Source organism: Aquarana catesbeiana, linkage group LG03 (genome assembly GCF_042186555.1).
Source record: "Aquarana catesbeiana isolate 2022-GZ linkage group LG03, ASM4218655v1, whole genome shotgun sequence".
Classification (NCBI taxonomy): domain Eukaryota; kingdom Metazoa; phylum Chordata; class Amphibia; order Anura; family Ranidae; genus Aquarana; species Aquarana catesbeiana.
In genome coordinates this window covers 15,962,824-15,981,542 of record NC_133326.1, presented here as the reverse complement: position 1 = coordinate 15,981,542, position 18,719 = coordinate 15,962,824, and the positions used below count along the sequence as shown (strand labels likewise).

Sequence of the window (18,719 nt, the reverse complement as noted above, 5' to 3'; positions counted from 1 at the left end):
GGTATTCTCTGTAGCAGCCTTACAGGATGCAGAACACAATTAAAAGTTTTACCGAAGGCAGTATTGTGTGTTTGAACACATTGATGTTACCCTATAAATCAGACGACAGAACAGCATAGATCAGAAATAGAACATATTTTACATGCACCTACATTTAAAAATTGGTAAATCTGGTCACAGTTGTCAGCACAGTTGCCATCCTTTAATTAGCGGTCTTACCTTGATTCCTTTCTCAGCACAATTCCTTTCTGAAAACAGCTTGTTAATGAGAGAGCAGAGCAAGTGTCAGAAGATGGCTCCTCTTTACAGTTAACCAGCACAGAAATAAAAGGCAACTTTCTTTAAAACAAGTGCAATAGAAACACTCAAACACAACCGTAGATATACAGCCGTGGCCAAAAATTTTGAGAATGTAAAAATTTTCACAAAGTCTGGTGCCTCAGTTGTTATGATGACAATTTGCATAAACTCCAGAATGTTATGAAGAGTAATCAGATGAATTGCAATTAATGGCAAAGTCCCTCTTTACCATAAAAAAAAAATGTAATGCCATAAAAAAAACTTTTCCACTGCATTTGTGAAGAAGGCTTCAGGGCACCCAAGAAAAGCAAGCGAAAGGACCGTCTCCTACAGTTGATTCAGCTGCGGGATGGGGGCACCACCAGTGCAGAGGGGGGGGAGATGGGGGCACCACCAGTGCAGAGGGGGGGGGGGGGGGAGATGGGGGCACCACCAGTGCAGAGGGGGGGGGGAGATGGGGGCACCACCGGTGCAGAGGGGGGGGGGGGGGATGGGGGCACCACCAGTGCAGAGGGGGGGGGGAGATGGGGGCACCACCGGTGCAGAGGGGGGGGGGGGGGATGGGGGCACCACCGGTGCAGAGGGGGGGGGAGATGGGGGCACCACCGGTGCAGAGGGGGGGGGAGATGGGGGCACCACCGGTGCAGAGGGGGGGGAGATGGGGGCACCACCGGTGCAGAGGGGGGGGGGGGATGGGGGCATCACCGGTGCAGAAGGGGGGGGGGAGGGATGGGGGCACCACCGGTGCAGAAGGGGGGGGAGGGATGGGGGCACCACCGGTGCAGAAGGGGGGTGGAGGGATGGGGGCACCACCGGTGCAGAAGGGGGGGGGGAGGGATGGGGGCACCACCAGTGCAGAAGGGGGGGGGAGGGATGGGGGCACCACCGGTGCAGAGGGGGGGGAGATGGGGGCACCACCGGTGCAAAGGGGGGGGGAGATGGGGGCACCACCGGTGCAGAGAGGGGGAGATGGGGGCACCACCGGTGCAGAGGGGGGGGGGGATGGGGGCACCACCGGTGCAGAGGGGGGGGAGGGATGGGGGCACCACCGGTGCAGAGGGGGGGGAGGGATGGGGGCACCACCGGTGCAGAAGGGGGGGAGGGATGGGGGCACCACCGGTGCAGAAGGGGGGTGGAGGGATGGGGGCACCACCGGTGCAGAAGGGGGGTGGAGGGATGGGGGCACCACCGGTGCAGAAGGGGGGGGAGGGATGGGGGCACCACCGGTGCAGAAGGGGGGGGAGGGATGGGGCACCACCGGTGCAGAAGGGGGGGGGGAGGGATGGGGGCACCACCGGTGCAGAAGGGGGGGGGGAGGGATGGGGGCACCACCAGTGCAGAAGGGGGGGGAGGGATGGGGGCACCACCAGTGCAGAAGGGGGGGGGGAGGGATGGGGGCACCACCAGTGCAGAAGGGGGGGGGAGGGATGGGGGCACCACCAGTGCAGAGGGGGGGGGAGGGATGAGGTCACCACCGGTGCAGAGGGGGGGGGAGGGATGGGGGCATCACCGGTGCAGAGGGGGGGGGAGGGATGGGGGCATCACCGGTGCAGAGGGGGGGGGAGGGATGGGGGCATCACCGGTGCAGAGGGGGGGGGAGGGATGGGGGCATCACCGGTGCAGAGGGGGGGGGAGGGATGGGGGCACCACCGGTGCAGAGGGGGGGGGAGGGATGGGGGCACCACCGGTGCAGAGGGGGGGGAGGGATGGGGGCACCACCGGTGCAGAGGGGGGGGAGGGATGGGGGCACCACCGGTGCAGAAGGGGGGTGGAGGGATGGGGGCACCACCGGTGCAGAGGGGGGGGAGGGATGGGGGCACCACCGGTGCAGAGGGGGGGGAGGGATGGGGGCACCACCGGTGCAGAAGGGGGGTGGAGGGATGGGGGCACCACCGGTGCAGAAGGGGGGTGGAGGGATGGGGGCACCACCGGTGCAGAAGGGGGGGGAGGGATGGGGGCACCACCGGTGCAGAAGGGGGGGGGGAGGGATGGGGGCACCACCGGTGCAGAAGGGGGGGGGAGGGATGGGGGCACCACCAGTGCAGAAGGGGGGGGAGGGATGGGGGCACCACCAGTGCAGAAGGGGGGGGAGGGATGGGGGCACCACCAGTGCAGAGGGGGGGGGAGGGATGAGGTCACCACCAGTGCAGGGGGGGGAGGGATGGGGGCACCACCAGTGCAGAAGGGGGGGGAGGGATGGGGGCACCACCAGTGCAGAAGGGGGGGGGGGATGGGGGCACCACCAGTGCAGAGGGGGGGGGGAGGGATGGGGGCACCACCAGTGCAGAAGGGGGGGGAGGGATGGGGGCACCACCAGTGCAGAAGGGGGGGATAGGGGCACCACCAGTGCAGATGGGGGGGGATAGGGGCACCACCGGTGCAGATGGGGGGGGATAGGGGCACCACCGGCGCAGATGGGGGGGGATAGGGGCACCACCGGCGCAGAGGGGGGGGGGAGGGATGGGGGCACCACCGGCGCAGAGGGGGGGGGGAGGGATGGGGGCACCACCGGCGCAGAGGGGGGGGAGGGATGGGGCACCACCGGTGCAGAGGGGGGGGAGGGATGGGGGCACCACCGGTGCAGAGGGGGGGGAGGGATGGGGGCACCACCGGTGCAGAGGGGGGGGAGGGATGGGGGCACCACCGGTGCAGAAGGGGGGGGAGGGATGGGGCACCACCGGTGCAGAGGGGGGGGAGGGATGGGGGCACCACCGGTGCAGAGGGGGGGGAGGGATGGGGGCACCACCGGTGCAGAGGGGGGGGAGGGATGGGGGCACCACCGGTGCAGAGGGGGGGGAGGGATGGGGGCACCACCGGTGCAGAGGGGGGGGAGGGATGGGGGCACCACCGGTGCAGAGGGGGGGGAGGGATGGGGGCACCACCGGTGCAGAGGGGGGGGGAGGGATGGGGGCACCACCGGTGCAGAGGGGGGGGGAGGGATGGGGGCACCACCAGTGCAGAAGGGGGGGATGGGGGCACCACCAGTGCAGAAGGGGGGGGGGGGGATGGGGGCACCACCAGTGCAGAAGGGGGGGGGGATGGGGGCACCACCAGTGCAGAAGGGGGGGGGGATGGGGGCACCACCAGTGCAGAAGGGGGGGGGATGGGGGCACCACCAGTGCAGAAGGGGGGGGGATGGGGGCACCACCAGTGCAGAAGGGGGGGGGATGGGGGCACCACCAGTGCAGAAGGGGGGGGGATGGGGGCACCACCAGTGCAGAAGGGGGGGGGATGGGGGCACCACCAGTGCAGATGGGGGGGGATAGGGGCACCACCAGTGCAGATGAGGGGGGGATAGGGGCACCACCAGTGCAGATGGGGGGGGATAGGGGCACCACCAGTGCAGATGGGGGGGGATAGGGGCACCACCAGTGCAGATGGGGGGGGGATAGGGGCACCACCAGTGCAGATGGGGGGGGATAGGGGCACCACCAGTGCAGATGGGGGGGGATAGGGGCACCACCAGTGCAGATGGGGGGGGATAGGGGCACCACCAGTGCAGGAGGGGGGGGATAGGGGCACCACCAGTGCAGAAGGGGGGGGGATGGGGGCACCACCAGTGCAGATGGGGGGGGATAGGGGCACCACCAGTGCAGATGAGGGGGGGATAGGGGCACCACCAGTGCAGATGGGGGGGGATAGGGGCACCACCAGTGCAGATGGGGGGGGATAGGGGCACCACCAGTGCAGAAGGGAGGGGATAGGGGCACCACCAGTGCAGAAGGGGGGGGATAGGGGCACCACCAGTGCAGAAGGGGGGGGATGGGGGCACCACCAGTGCAGAAGGGGGGGGATGGGGGCACCACCAGTGCAGAAGGGGGGGGGATGGGGGCACCACCAGTGCAGAAGGGGGGGGATGGGGGCACCACCAGTGCATAAGGGGGGGGGATGGGGGCACCACCAATGCAGAAGGGGGGGGGGGGGGGCACCACCAGTGCAGATCTTGCAGCACGAATGGCAGCAGGCAGGTGTGATCATTCTTAAAACTTTTGGCCACGGCTGTACACACAGCTTGGCATACAATTGTCAGTTATAATTTGCAGAGAATGCCAAAACCTGTGTTAATCTGAGATAATAGCGAAGAAAAGCTTGTGTCAAGTCACATCACCAACACATTGTCTGAATTATAGAGAAAGTGTATTAAAGCTTAACAGAAGAGACAGGTGAACTTTAACATGCATCACCCGGGAGAAATGAATCACAATGGTTTAACATTTAGAAAATGATACGATGGAGATTACCGCTGCCTTGCAAGTTAAAGAAAAATACAAAACATCCCCAGTAATAGAAGCTCCAAAAGTTTATTTTGGGAACATACCTTCTCAACGCAGTCATCGAAAAAGGCCAGGCTGGCGTCTTTATCGCTAACGAATGAGCACTCTTCAATGAAGCGGATAAACATCTGAGTTTTAGTCATCATATTGTAAAATTTGTGGTGAGAACGATCACGGCTCTTTAAGAAATCTTAAAAAGAGAAAAAGAGACATTACTTTTTTACTTTCTGCTGTTGTAAGGCCTCAAATCACACAGGAGTAGTACAGCGTACGTTATGCTGGGTGTCCAGTGCGCCCCTCTGCCTTTAAAGGAGGGGTGGGGTTCCCTCCAGGCTCACCTGCCCTCTATATATCTATTATAATGCATGCGCTTCTACCATGGAGGCTCTCGAAAATGTAGAGTTAGGACTGCGGATAATACTGGGGTGCCGTGAAGTGGCTCTGAAACTTACGCATGTATTTGTAAATGTGTGCAAACTAAACCCCTGTTTTTAACAAATACTTTTAGACAGGATAATTCAGTTGGTTGCAGGCTGGTTAGTAAGTTGAGCTGGGAATTTTCTTTGGTTTTATTTGACATGCATCGCCCTTCCATGTGCTCCTTGCTGCGAAGGCCAGTTATGGATGTGTGCAGTGTTTGTATTACAGCATACAGTATCTCTCACAAAAGTGAGTACACCCCTCACATTTTTGTAAATATTTTATTCTATCCTTTCATGTGACAACACTGAAGAAATGACACTTTGCTACACAGCCATTAATGTCTAAACCGCTGGCAACAAAAGTGAGTACACCCCTAAGTGAAAATGTCCAAGTTGGGCCCAAAGTGTCAATATTTTGTGTGGCCACCATTATTTTCCAGCACTGCCTTAACCCTCTTGGGTATGGAGTTCACCAGAGCTTCACAGATTACCACTGGAGTCCTCTTCCACTCCTCCATGAGGTCCTTAGTCTGCTTGCCTTAAACAAACTGTTTGCGGGCTTTCTTGTGCATCATCTTTAGAAGAGGCTTCCTTCTGGGATGACAGCCATGCAGACCAATTTGATGCAGTGTGCGGCGTATGGTCTGAGCACTGACAGGCTGACCCCCCACCCCTTCAACCTCTGCAGCAATGCTGGCAGCACTCATACGTCTATTTCCCAAAGACAACCTCTGGATATGACGCTGAGCACGTGACCTCAACTTCTTTGGTGGACCATGGCGAGGCCTGTTCTGAGTGGAACCTGTCCTGTTAAACCGCTGTATGGTCTTGGCCAACAAGCTGCAGCTCAGTTTGAGGGTCTTGGCAATCTTCTTATCACCTAGGCCATCTTTATGTAAAGCAACAATTTTTTTTTTTTTTGAACCTTTAGAGAGTTCTTTGTCATGAGGTGCCATGTTGAACTTCCAGTCACCAGTATGAGAGAATGAGAGTAACACCAGATTTAACACACCTGCTCCCCATTCACACCCGAGACCTTGTAACACTAACGAGTCACATGACACCGGGGAGGGAAAATGGCCAATTGGGAGTCTGTGATTGGGAAGGTCTGATGTAAAAAAGGGGGTCTGTGATGTCAAGGGGGAACTGGGGACACTGAGGTAAGGGCTTGTTCACACTTGTGCAGAAATCTATGTTTTTCTGCACTAGAAATTATACCAAGACACCTATGATAATAGGAGCGGGAAGAAAAAATGTTGCAATGTGTAGACTCGGTGGTTGGAGGACCCTCTACAGCAGTGGACCAGGGCTCATGATTCTGCCCAGGAAGAGGTGCCTAAGCCACCTCACTATTCTCACTTGCTCCCGTTCACTTCAATCTCTCAGGGAATGTTCTGGAACCAACTTTTGAAATAATGTGGACTGCTATGCAATGTTTGCTCCTATTTTTTTTTTCTCCTTTTTCTTTTGTATTGTCGAACCTAACTTGTTTATTATCTCAAGTGTTCTCCCCTGCGTGGGAAGCCCACTTGGGGGTCTAACTTTTTTTTCTACTCTCTGAAAATAAAAAAACAATTCATAAGAAAAAACAAAAAAACAAAAAAAAAAAAAAAAACTCCAAAGTATCAATAAGAACATTATATTTTGCATACCTTGCAACTCAAAAAGAGAGCTTGCATCTGTGGCTGTCTCAGATGGAGCCTGTGTGATTGGTCGCAGATAGACTCTGTACCCTTTCAAAATGGATGCCATGAAGCACAAAAAAGCTTCCTGAATCTCCATGTCCAGTTGATGCATTTTCTTCCCTGAACTGGAGTCACAGTCATTCATAGCCAGTTCCATCAGCGCATCTTCTCTAGGTCTTTGCTGTACTAAAAAGGTAAAATGGACACATGTTGACAGAGCCCAAGTTTTAAATAAAAGTCAAAATCACAGATCTCTAAGCAAGAGAAGAACAAACCTAAAATGAAAAACTAAAACTGCATAAATATTATTATTATATAGTTTATGCAGCATTTTTTTTTCTTATTTCAATATTTTCATTTTAATAAAAAGAAAAAAAAAAAACACACAGCAAAAATATACATGCAGAGGTAGCACCAAAAGAGGTATGTGTAGGGCTTCTTGGAGTTGTGCTTGTTGCAATTCGGTGGGCAGTTGGTTAGGTGCAAGGTGTGGAGCGAAGAAAAGAGACGAAGGAAAGAGACGAAGGAAAGAGAGGAGCGTGAAGGGGGTGGGGATAGGGGGAGCTGCGTATGGGTCAGAGGGTTTAAATTATAGTGCTAATAGGCACAAGCTGGGCGTGTGCAGGGGAGAGCGAGTAGCCCAGTATTCCCATCATTTTTGGTGGATGGACATTCTATCTTCATCATTCTTGAAAACTGTTGCCAAACTTGGTTTGGGTTAGGCAGGCCATACATGGGTCGAATTTCGTCCGTATCTAAGAATTTTCGTTCGTATTCGCAGCATTAGTGGGCTGCAGCAACAGCCGATTTTCGAGCGGCAATCAAATATGAGTAATGGGACATGTTGGAAAAACAAACGATTTTCCTAATCAATGATGGGAGAATCGTGCGAGAAATGTAAATCGAAAAAGAAATGCGCGTGTGCAAGAAAAGAAAATGCATGGAAAGAAAAAGAAGATTCCCAGCCACAAAATTATTTTCTGTAGCAACATGAGGTGAAATTGAAGGCTTGGTTGGCCGCATTTCGAAATCAATGGTGGCGTCATCGGATCATGAAATACACGAATTTTCTGATTTTCAAATGAAAATTCTTTCGAAATTCGATCCATGTATGGCCAGCCTAAATCAGTTTAGCTTTTTTTGTTTTTTTTAATGTTGAGTCAGGGCATTCCAGATCTTCGCTATGGCTTGTTTGCTGATGGGTTAGGTGTAAGGTGTAAGGTGTCTTGGTCAACCTTGTTGGGTTTGTGGTAGGTTTTACATTTCTAAACTTTACAACCTTTTAAATCTCTCATGCTATGTTTCAGGTATGTTCAAGTAGGTACTAGGTTGTGCCGAAATGCTGTAGAACAAAAAGTACCATATATACTCGAGTATAAGCCGAGTTTTTTTTTTTAGCAAAGAATGACATTTTCCGAACCGACTTTGGGGCCCCGTATCTCGGGGCCACTTCGTGCTAGGAACCCCAATCTTGGTGTGCAAACCCAGTGGAACTAGCACTACAACAGCTGGGGTTCTAGGATGGTGCTAGGAACCCCAATAGCTGGGGTTCCTAGCACCAAGTGGCCCAGAGATACGGGGCCCCAAAGTTGGTTTGGAAAATGTCATTCTCTGCTGCAGAAAAGTGCTTGACATTTTCTGAACCGACTTTGGGGCCCCATATCTTGGGGCCACATGGTTCTAGGAACCCCAGCTTGGATATGTTGTAGTACTAGTTCCACTGGGTTTGCACACCAAATTTAGGGTTCCTAGCACTAAGTGGCCCCGAGATACGGGGCTCCAAAGTCGGTCAACTGTGTCCATCTGCAGCAATGTCATTTCGGGACCCTTTGGGTTCAGAGACCCCAAATTTTGGCTGCAGCTAGGGGGCATCTAGGAACCCTTAACTACCGAGTTTGAAGTTCGGAGGACCTATGGCTGCAAATGGGCACAGTGAGGCTGCAAATGGGAATTGTTGACCTTCTTTTCCACTTACAGTAGCTGCACATTTCTCCCCCTAGGCTTATACTCGAGTCAAAAAGAAAGTTCAGTTTTTTGTGGTAAAATTAGGTGCCTCGGCTTATATTTGGGTCGGCTTATACTCGAGTATATACGGTACTTATTTATTCTACAGTAGTGGCTTGAGTACTGTAGAACACATTTCATTCAATAGAATAAAAATGGAATGTGTCGAGTTGACCAAGGCCAAGGCACATAGAAATTTGCTGCTGGAGTTTGTGAAAAAACTGAAGTTGCCCAGAAGCTCCCTCAATATCCTGGCTCTAGAGAACTCTTATAAAATTTCTATTTTGCTGGTACCCAACACCTGACCGTGTTTCCAAATATGTTCCCAATTGTTCAACCTTTTGCTTCCAAGGCTGTGGACAAAAAGGGAACTAGGCTACATAACTGGTGCTCATGCCCCAAAGCTGGAAGAGACTCTGGATTGGGTTTTAAGTGCCAGTTCACACTAATGCGTATCGCACATGAATCGCACAGTGGTTACACTGAGATCTGCCAACCGCTGTGGGTGTCAATGTAAAGTTAATGACCCCCCCAGATCGGATCGCAGATTGAACTGTAAAATGGTGCAGGAATTGGATCTCAGAAGCGTCCATTGACACAGACAGTAGGACTCGGCTCCACCCCCCCCGTCTCCCGCATCATTGGATTTGATTGACAGCAGCGGAAACCAAATGGCTGCACTGCTATCAATCTAGCCAATCAGGACCCGAGACACCGGCTGGAGCTGGTGTGCTCAGTCCTGTCGCTGGAAAGACCGGGTTCAGGTAAGTAAAAAGGGAGGCTCTGGGGGGCAAGCTGCATCACAGGAGATTTTTCACCTTAATGCATAGAATGGATCGAAGGTTTAAAACCCCTTTAAAGAGGAGGTTCACTCTGGGGGGGGGGGGGAGAGAAAAAAAAGTCAGCAGCTACAAATCCTGTAGCTGCTGACTTAATAAAACGACACTCACCTGTCCAGAGAGCCAGCGCCGTATTCACTAGCCTTCAGGTTCCCAGTGCCGTAATCCCAACTGTGGGCAGCCGGCTATTTTGTTTTTGGCTTCACAGCTGACTGCCCGCTGCGCATGTTTAGAACCGTGCTGCACTGTGTGAATGGTCCCGCAGTCTTTTGGTACCGGTAACGTGTCACCAAAAGACCGCAGAAAGGAGCAGAGGAGAACTTCCACTTGAATCACCTAGACAATCCGAGGGGAAGTGGGAGCGGGTACTTGTCATAACTAAATACTCGCTACTCCCCCCGCCCCAAAAAAAAAATATGACATGCTAAAATTGGCAGCGGAGGATGACTAAGGCTCCATTCACACTAGCGCGTTTTTTGATGCATTTTGCAGAAATGCACGGGAATTTTTTAACATGGGTTCCTATGGAACATGTTCACATCAATGCTTTTTTGTTTCTCTGCATTTTTGGAAAGGGTCAGGGACTTTTTTTCATGCAAAAAGCAGCGTTTTGCATGTAATAGATTTCAATGGACAAGCATCAAAAACGCAAGTGCACCGTTTTTGCAGCGTTTTTGATGCGTTTTTTTTTTTGTTTTTTTTTTATTTTTTTAAAAATTTTTTTTAGACTGTAAAAAAAAAAAAAAAAAAAAAAAAAAAAAAAAAAACGCAAAACGCAAATCGCGGCAAAAACGCCGCAAAAACGCTGCTCAAAAACGTGGCAAGCATGGAAAAAAAACCTCCAAAAACGCTCAAAAGCAACATGCATAGGTGTGAATCGAGCCTTAAAGTAGAAGATAAATCTACAATATCAAAGCAATCAAAGTGACTCACATATTCAGCTCATATATTCACTCACATGATGATAAAATATGAGGCCATTGTAATACTTGCATGGTCTGCATTGCCACCATCACATGGCGTCTGTAATAAAATATTGCCATCAGCAGCACTGCACAATCCAAAAACATAAAAAAGCTACTTACACTCCGCCAATTGCCGATACAGATTACTGAGCGTATTCAGGAGATTCTTGCAGGCTTTCTTAGGCAGGATCTTCCAGCTGATATTCCGTTTGCAATCAATTCTGCCATATTGGAAAGATAACAGTGACACTTAGTTCAGTAACTTGTGAGAGTTATGCTGGCCATACACTATATGAAAAAAATCGTCTGAAATTCGGTCATTTAGACAGTTTGTTCATTTTTCGGCCAGTTAATGGGCACAAAATCGATAATCGGTTGGGGCGTTTTTGAGCCGAAAAAAAAATGAAAGGACAAGTTCGGAAATTTTCTGCCCGAAACGAACAATAAATTGAAAGGTTAATGTGTTTCCCTTCCAAACTGTCTGCACTAGGTAGATGTAAAAAAATTAACAAAAAATGCATTAAATTTATGTCCACTGAATGATTTATCGGTCATTGCATGATGGCACTATCGTTTGCGCTCACGGCCGAATGTTTTTCGAAAATGGGTTTAGCCGATTTTTGGTATAGTGTATGGCCAGCATAGGAATAGACAACAACAACAACAATAAAATAACTGGATATGTGCAAAAAACAACACACGCCCAATGTTCAGCACTAATTGCACAGAACTCCTATCTGCAAAAACTGTCCACAAAGGGGTACATGGTACAGGTGAGAACGGGGGGGGGGGAATGATCATGCAGCTCCTAGATAGATCTGAGACCAATCCAATCCATGGTCATGTAAAAAGGCAGAAAGGCAAGGTGCACGGACCTTTAAATAGTACCCATTTACTCCATAAAAACCACATAGCACACTTACATGGAGTAAAACTGTGAAGCAGGCGGTGCCTATGGCTGTCCTGCATGCACCTCGTTTTGCAGCAACAAGGAAAGTGTCAAAGGGAATGGTTGGCCAGCAACATTTTTCAGGGGCCCTGCCGCCTTTCTCAAGCTTGACAATAGAGGCTGGGCCCCTGAAACATGTTGCTGCCCAACTATTCCTTTTGACACGCTCCTTGTTGCTGTAAGACAAGGTGCGCGCAGCATGGCCATAGACGTCACCAGCTTCTATCTGTGTGCTGGGTTCGGCTCTCATACCATGGAGGCTTACTGATTGGAGCTAGGATTCCATCCTTGGCTACATCTACATGTTTTTTTGCCTCTCCACTGTATGCCAATTACAGTTTTACTCCATGTAAGACCCCTTTCACACTGAGGTGGTTTTCAGGCGTTTTAGCGCTAGAAATAGCGCCTGAAAATCGCCTCCTATTCATTTCAGTGTGACTTTTCACACTGGGGGCGGTGCGCTTGCGGGATGTTAGGAAAAGTCCTGCAAGCAGCATCTTTGGGGCAGTTTGGGAGCGCCTGTATACGGCGCTCCCAAAACCCCCTGCCCATTGAAATGAAAGGGCAGAACTTCCAAAGCGCATGAAAAGTGCTTCGGAAGCACTGCAACACAAGCGCTTTTAACCAGTTCTTCGGCCGCTAGCAGGGGGTAAAAAGCCCCGCTAGCGGCCAAAAAGCTTGGCTTAAACAGTGGTAAAGCACCGCTAAAAACGAGCGGCGCTTTACCGCTAATGCATGGCGGCCCCAGAGTGAAAGGGGTCTAAGTGTGCCATGTGTTTTTATGGAATAAAGTGGTGATTTTTACTTATCCACAAAGAGGTACACGGTACAGGTGAGAAGCGGGGAGAATGATTCTGCAGCTCCTATATAAATTTGGGACCGATCCAATCCATGGGCATATAAATAAAAAATAAATAAATAAAAAAAAGCAGAAAGGCAGGGCAGGTGGATCAATAAAAAAAGCACCACTTAATGGCATAAAAACACAAAGCACACAAACATGGAGTAAAACTGTGATCGCCATAAAGTGCAGAGGGAAAAACCACGTAGATGTAGCAAAGGATGGAATCAGAGCTTTAATCAGTAAGACTCCGTGGTACGAAAGCCAGAATCGCCACGTAGAAAGAAGCAAGCGGCGCCTGCGGCTTTCCTGCGTGCACCTCGTCTCACAGAAACAAGGAAAGCGTCAGAGGGAACGGTCTGGCAGCAACATGTTTAAGGGGCCCTGCCACCTTTCCCCAAGATTGACAAAGGGGGTGGGGCCCCTGAAACATGTTGCTGCCATGACCATTCTCTTCTGTGTGGCGAGCCTGGCTCTCATACCACGGAGACTTACCGATTGAAGCTCCAATTCCATTCTTGGCTAAATCCACATGGTCTTCCCTCTGCATTTCATGCTGAACACAGTTATACTCCATGTAAGTGTGCTATGCATTTTCATGGAATAAAGTGGTACTTTTTAACTGATCCGTGCATCCTGCCCGTCTCCTTTTTTTAAATGCCGAGAGCAAGAATAGAACAAGACTAGAACAACTAGGATGATGAGCAACAGGAGCGTGGGCGATTTTTATTCTGTGAGATATTTGAGGGGAGGAGAGGTTTCTTTCCATTGGAGCCACCCCCCACCAAGAATATACTGTTTTAACCGAAGTTGCAGTTACTGCACAATGAAGTGACATTTTATGCACCAAGACAATTAGTCATCCTGGGTACAGAACGTTCCCAAACTATTTAAAATAGCAAGCAAGCCTTTATACCAGGGATATGCAATTAGCGGACCTCCAGCTGTTGCAGAACTACAACTCCCATGAGGCATAGCAAGACTAACAGCCACAAGCATGACACCTAGAAGCAGAGGCATGATGGGACTTGTAGTTTTGCAACAGCTGGAGGTCCACTAATTGCATATCCCTGCTTTTTTTTTCTAAATTCCAGCTCCCCTATGTACCAATATAGCATTAATGTACTTATTTTGCAAAAATAAAACAGCTTTCAATTAATTCTACACACGCTTACCTCACTCTCTTCATAGCTATTTAAACACACTGCTCAATTACTTCTGCCTTACTTCCTGGAGAGACTTTAGGTCATGACACAGGAAGGAGTTGACCAGCTGAGGGTGGATGATGCAGGGTGTGTGCTAATGAGATCAGCTGGTCAACTCCTTCCTGTGTCATGACCTAAAGTCTGTCCAGGAAGTAAGGCAGAAGTACCGTATTTATCAGCATATAACACGCACTTTTTCCCCCCTTAAAATGGAGGGGGGGGGGATCGTGTGTGCGCATTATACGTCGATATATTGTAGGCTGCCAGGGAGGGGAAGGAGGGAACGAGCGCCGACGAAACACAGAGCCGCAATATCCTGTGCACTCGGCTCGGCTCGCAGTCACGCCCAGTCCCATCCCCTGGACGGCTCCTAGCGTTGATGTCCCGGCATTGGACCGCTGTTATGTCGATCATAGGAGCCGAGCCAAGAGGCGGGACTGGGCGTGACTGCGAGCCGAGCCGAGTACAGGGGAGATCCGGCTCTATCCCGGCATAGACAAGGCTGCAGATGGGAATGAATCAGCCTGCAATTATAGGCAAGGCTGCAGATGGGCACCAATTAGGCTGCAATGATGGGCAAGGCTGCAGATGGGCACTGTTCAGGTTGCAATGATGGGTAAGACTGAAGATGGGCACTGATCAGGCTGCAATTATGGTCAAGGCTGTAGCTGGGCACTGATTAGGCTGCAATGATGGGCAAGGCTGCAATGATGGGCAATGGCAAGGCTGCAGATGGGCACTGTTCAGGTTGCAATGATGGGTAAGACTGCAGATGGGCACTGATCAGGCTGCAATTATGGGCAAGGCTGTAGCTGGGCACTGATTAGGCTGCAATGATGGGCAAGGCTGCAGATGGGCACTGATTAGGCTGCAATGATGGGCAAGGCTGTAGCTGGGCACTGATTAGGCTGCAATGATGGGCAATGGCAAGGCAGCAGATGGGCACTGACCCTTATTTTGCTTCAAAATTCTTGATTTAAAATGTAATTATTTTTCCTAAAACTTCCCTCTTAAAATTAAGGTACATGCCTGTGCATGAATATGGTAATTGAGCAGTGTGTTCAAATAGCTATGAAGAGAGTGAGGTAAGTGTGTGTAGAATTAATGGAAAACGTTTTTTTTTTGCAAAATAAGTACATTAATGCTATATTGGTACACAGGGGAGCTGGAATTTAGGGGGGGGGGGGGGGGGGAGTGAACTTAGCCTTTCATATCACTTTAAGTGGTTGTAAAGGGGTTACTGATCCATGCAAACCTCATTCTTGATTCCCACCATCAGAATTAGATTGTTCAGATATGTATTTATGAAAAGTATATTTAGTATATATGTTTTGTGCACACCACTCTTAACATGACTGCCCACATTTACAAAGACAAAAGGTAATAATAATTAAAAAAAAAGGACACAAAACATATGTTAAATACTGGACACAAAATGTTGAGAGGAAATATTAAATCATATTATGCATCAGACTATGTGATCTCACCAGTCTTAGACCAGTAACACGAAATACAGCCTCATCCTTCCAGTGTAATAGGAAATAGATGCTTCCCATTACTGGTAAAGAAGACTTTACTGCCCTCCAGCCAGAAAGTTGATGTATTTTAAAACAACCACGCACAGAACAAGTTCTCATGGAGGAATACTTACTGAGAAATGGTGTTGGTATCTAGGTCAACACAGCTCACATCCGGAGGGGGTTCGTACAAATCAAAGTAGCGAGAATCAATTCCCACAATGAAGGGACAAGGGGCACTCAGCACGTCTGCCAGGGCCAGGGGGCAAAGCGGGATATACGGACAAGGCCAATGGAAAGGGAAGATCATCTTGCAAAACAAAATTAATGTTGTTATTATCAGTTAGGTATCAGTTATTAAAGCAATGCTAGACAATGCAATTATACAGTAAGTGGAAGCAACACACAAAACTGTCAACATAAATCTGTGACTTTACTCAAACCATCCGATCTCCGTCATTTGGTATGCAATCAGATTGTCTTGGCATATTTGAAAAGCAATATATACAAGTAAAAATATAAATAAATTATATATATATATATATATATATATATATATATATATATATATATATATATATATATATATATATATACATACATACACACACACACACACACACACAGTGGGGACAGAAAGTATTCAGACCCCCTTACATTTTTCACTCTTTGTTATATTGCAGCCATTTGCTAAAATCATTTAAGTTCATTTTTTTTCCTCATTAATGTACACACAGCACTCCATATTGTACACACAGCACCCCATATTATACACACAGCACCCCATATTGTACACACAGCACCCCATATTGTACACACAGCACCCCATATTGTACACACAGCACCCCATATTGGCAGAAAAACACAGAATTGTTGACATTTTTGCAGATTTATTAAAAAAGAAAAACTGAAATATCGCATGGTCCTAAGTATTCAGACCCTTTGCTCAGTATTTAGTAGAAGCCCCTTTTGATCTAATACAGCCATGAGTCTTTTTGGGAAAGATGCAACAAGTTTTTCACACCTGGATTTGGGGATCCTCTGCCATTCCTCCTTGCAGATCCTCTCCAGTTCTGTCAGGTTGGATGGTAAACGTTGGTGGACGGCCATTTTTAGGTCTCTCCAGAGATGCTCAATTGGGTTTAAGTTAGGGCTCTGGCTGGGCCATTCAAGAACAGTCACGGAGTTGTTGTGAAGCCACTCCTTCGTTATTTTAGCTGTGTGCTTAGGGTCATTGTCTTGTTGGAAGGTAAATCTTCGGACCAGTCTGAGGTCCTGAGCACTCTGGAGAAGGTTTTCGTCCAGGATATCCCTGTACTTGGCCGCATTCATCTTTCCCTCGATTGCAACCAGTTGTCCCGTTCCTGCAGCTGAAAAACACCCCCACAGCATGATGCTGCCACCACCATGCTTCACTGTTGGGACTGTATTGGACAGGTGATGAGCAGTGCCTGGTTATCTCCACACATACCGCTTAGAATTAAGGCCAAAAAGTTCTATCTTGGTCTCATCAGTCCAGAGAATCTTATTTCTCACCATCTTGGAGTCCTTGAGGTGTAATTTAGCAAACTCCATGTGGGCTTTCATGTGTCTTGCACTGAGGAGAGGCTTCTGTCGGGCCACTCTGCCATAAAGCCCTGACTGGTGGAGGGCTGCAGTGATGGTTGACTTTATACAACTTTCTCCCATCTCCCGACTGCATCTCTGGAGCTCAGCCACAGTGATCTTTGGTTTTTTCTTTACCTCCCTCACCAAGGCTCTTCTCCCCCGATAGCTCAGTTTGGCCGGACGGCCAGCTCTAGGAGGGGTTCTGGTCATCCCAAACGTCTTCCATTTAAGGATTATGGAGGTCACTGTGCTCTTGGGAACCTTAAGTGCAGCAGAATTTTTTTGTAACCTTGGCCAGATCTGTGCCTTGCCACAATTCTGTCTCTGAGCTCTTCAGGCAGTTCCTTTGACCTCATGATTCTCATTTGCTCTGACATGCACTGTGAGCTGTAAGGTCTTATATAGACAGGTGTGTGGCTTTCCTAATCAAGTCCAATCAGTATAATCAAACACAGCTGGACTCAAATGAAGGTGTAGAACCATCTCAAGGATGATCAGAAGAAATGGACAGCACCTGAGTTATATATATGAGTGTCACAGCAAAGGGTCTGAATACTTAGGACCATGTGATATTTCAGTTTTTCTTTTTTAATAAATCTGCAAAAATGTCAACAATTCTGTGTTTTTCTGCCAATATGGGGTGCTGTGTGTACAATATGGGGGGCTGTGTGTACAATATGGGGTGCTGTGTGTACAATATGGGGTGCTGTGTGTACAATATGGGGTGCTGTGTGTACAATATGGGGGGCTGTGTGTACAATATGGGGGGCTGTGTGTACAATATGGGGGGCTGTGTGTACAATATGGGGGGCTGTGTGTACAATATGGGGGGCTGTGTGTACAATATGGGGTGCTGTGTGTACATTAATGAGGAAAAAAATGAACTTAAATGATTTTAGCAAATGGCTGCAATATAACAAAGAGTGAAAAATTTAAGGGGGTCTGAATACTTTCCATCCCCACTGTGTGTATGTATATATATGTATATATATATATATATATATATATATATATATATATATATATATATATATATATATATATATATATATATATATATATATATATATATATATATATATATATATATATAATTTTTTAAAGCAGAGGCCCTAGAGAATAAATTGGTGGGTTTTGCAATTTATTTCACATGCTATAGCACATATATGTGCAGCAGTGTTTCAAATGCAATTTCTTTGTGGAAAAAAATACACTTCTTTGAATTTTAATGCCCAAAAAAAAATACAATACATAAGCCAATTATTTTGTAAAATATAAAAGATGATGTTACACTGAATAAAGAGATACCCAACATGTCACGCTTTAAAATTGCGCACGCCCGTGCAACGGTGGCAAACAATGTAAATTTTATTTTCCATAGGCGACACTTTAAAAGCCTTTACTGGTTACCACTTTGGATTTACAGCAGGTCTGGTGCTAGAACTATTGCCCATGATCTGACGTTCACGGTGATACCGCACATGTGTGGGATAATCACTGTGTGCGGGAAAAAAAGCGTGCATTCGCTTTTCTGCACAAGCACAGGAGGACCGGGGCACTTTATTTTTACACTGTTGCTTTCATTTTTTTTTTTAAACCACTTTTATTGCTGTCACAAGTTATGCAAGCTTCCTTGTGACAGTAATAGGCAGTGACCGGTCCTCTTTATGGAGAGATTTGGGGTCTATAATACCCCAAATCTCTAGTCTGCACTTAAAAAGCATTCAAAAACACCAAGATCTGCATTTCTGAAAGCTTTTGACTTTCAAAAAAGTGGCGCCGATGGTTTCTGAGTAAACCGGATGTGATGCCATGTCATTGCTTCTTGGGTTACTATTACGAATGCCCTCCATTTCCCTCCAGCAGGTGCGTAATGTCTACGGGAAGGAGAAGGGGGGGGGAGAAGGGGAGGAGAAGGGGAGGAGAAGGGGAGGAGAAGGGGAGGAGAAGGGGAGGAGAAGGGGAGGAGAAGGGGAGGAGAAGGGGAGGAGAAGGGGAGGAGAAGGGGAGGAGAAGCGGGCATTCAGTAGCTACATGGAGGGATTGGTGCCTCTACATGCCGCCGCCCTCCTATTCAGGTGTACAGGGGGGGGGGGTCACATGGGCCTGG

The 18,719-nt window shown here is 49.0% G+C and overlaps 1 protein-coding gene across 1 annotated transcript in view; it reads right to left on the bottom strand.

Annotated features, from left to right (window-relative positions):
* The window catches only part of LOC141131235 (C-myc promoter-binding protein-like), a gene marked incomplete in the record, with an annotated part of 198,952 nt that overhangs the window by 82,595 nt on the left and 97,638 nt on the right, over window positions 1-18,719 (bottom strand). Inside the window, 5 exon segments of the mRNA XM_073618313.1 lie at window positions 220-258; window positions 4,619-4,764; window positions 6,649-6,867; window positions 10,610-10,710; window positions 15,136-15,311. Of these exon segments, the coding sequence (XP_073474414.1) occupies window positions 220-258; window positions 4,619-4,764; window positions 6,649-6,867; window positions 10,610-10,710; window positions 15,136-15,311 (681 nt within the window).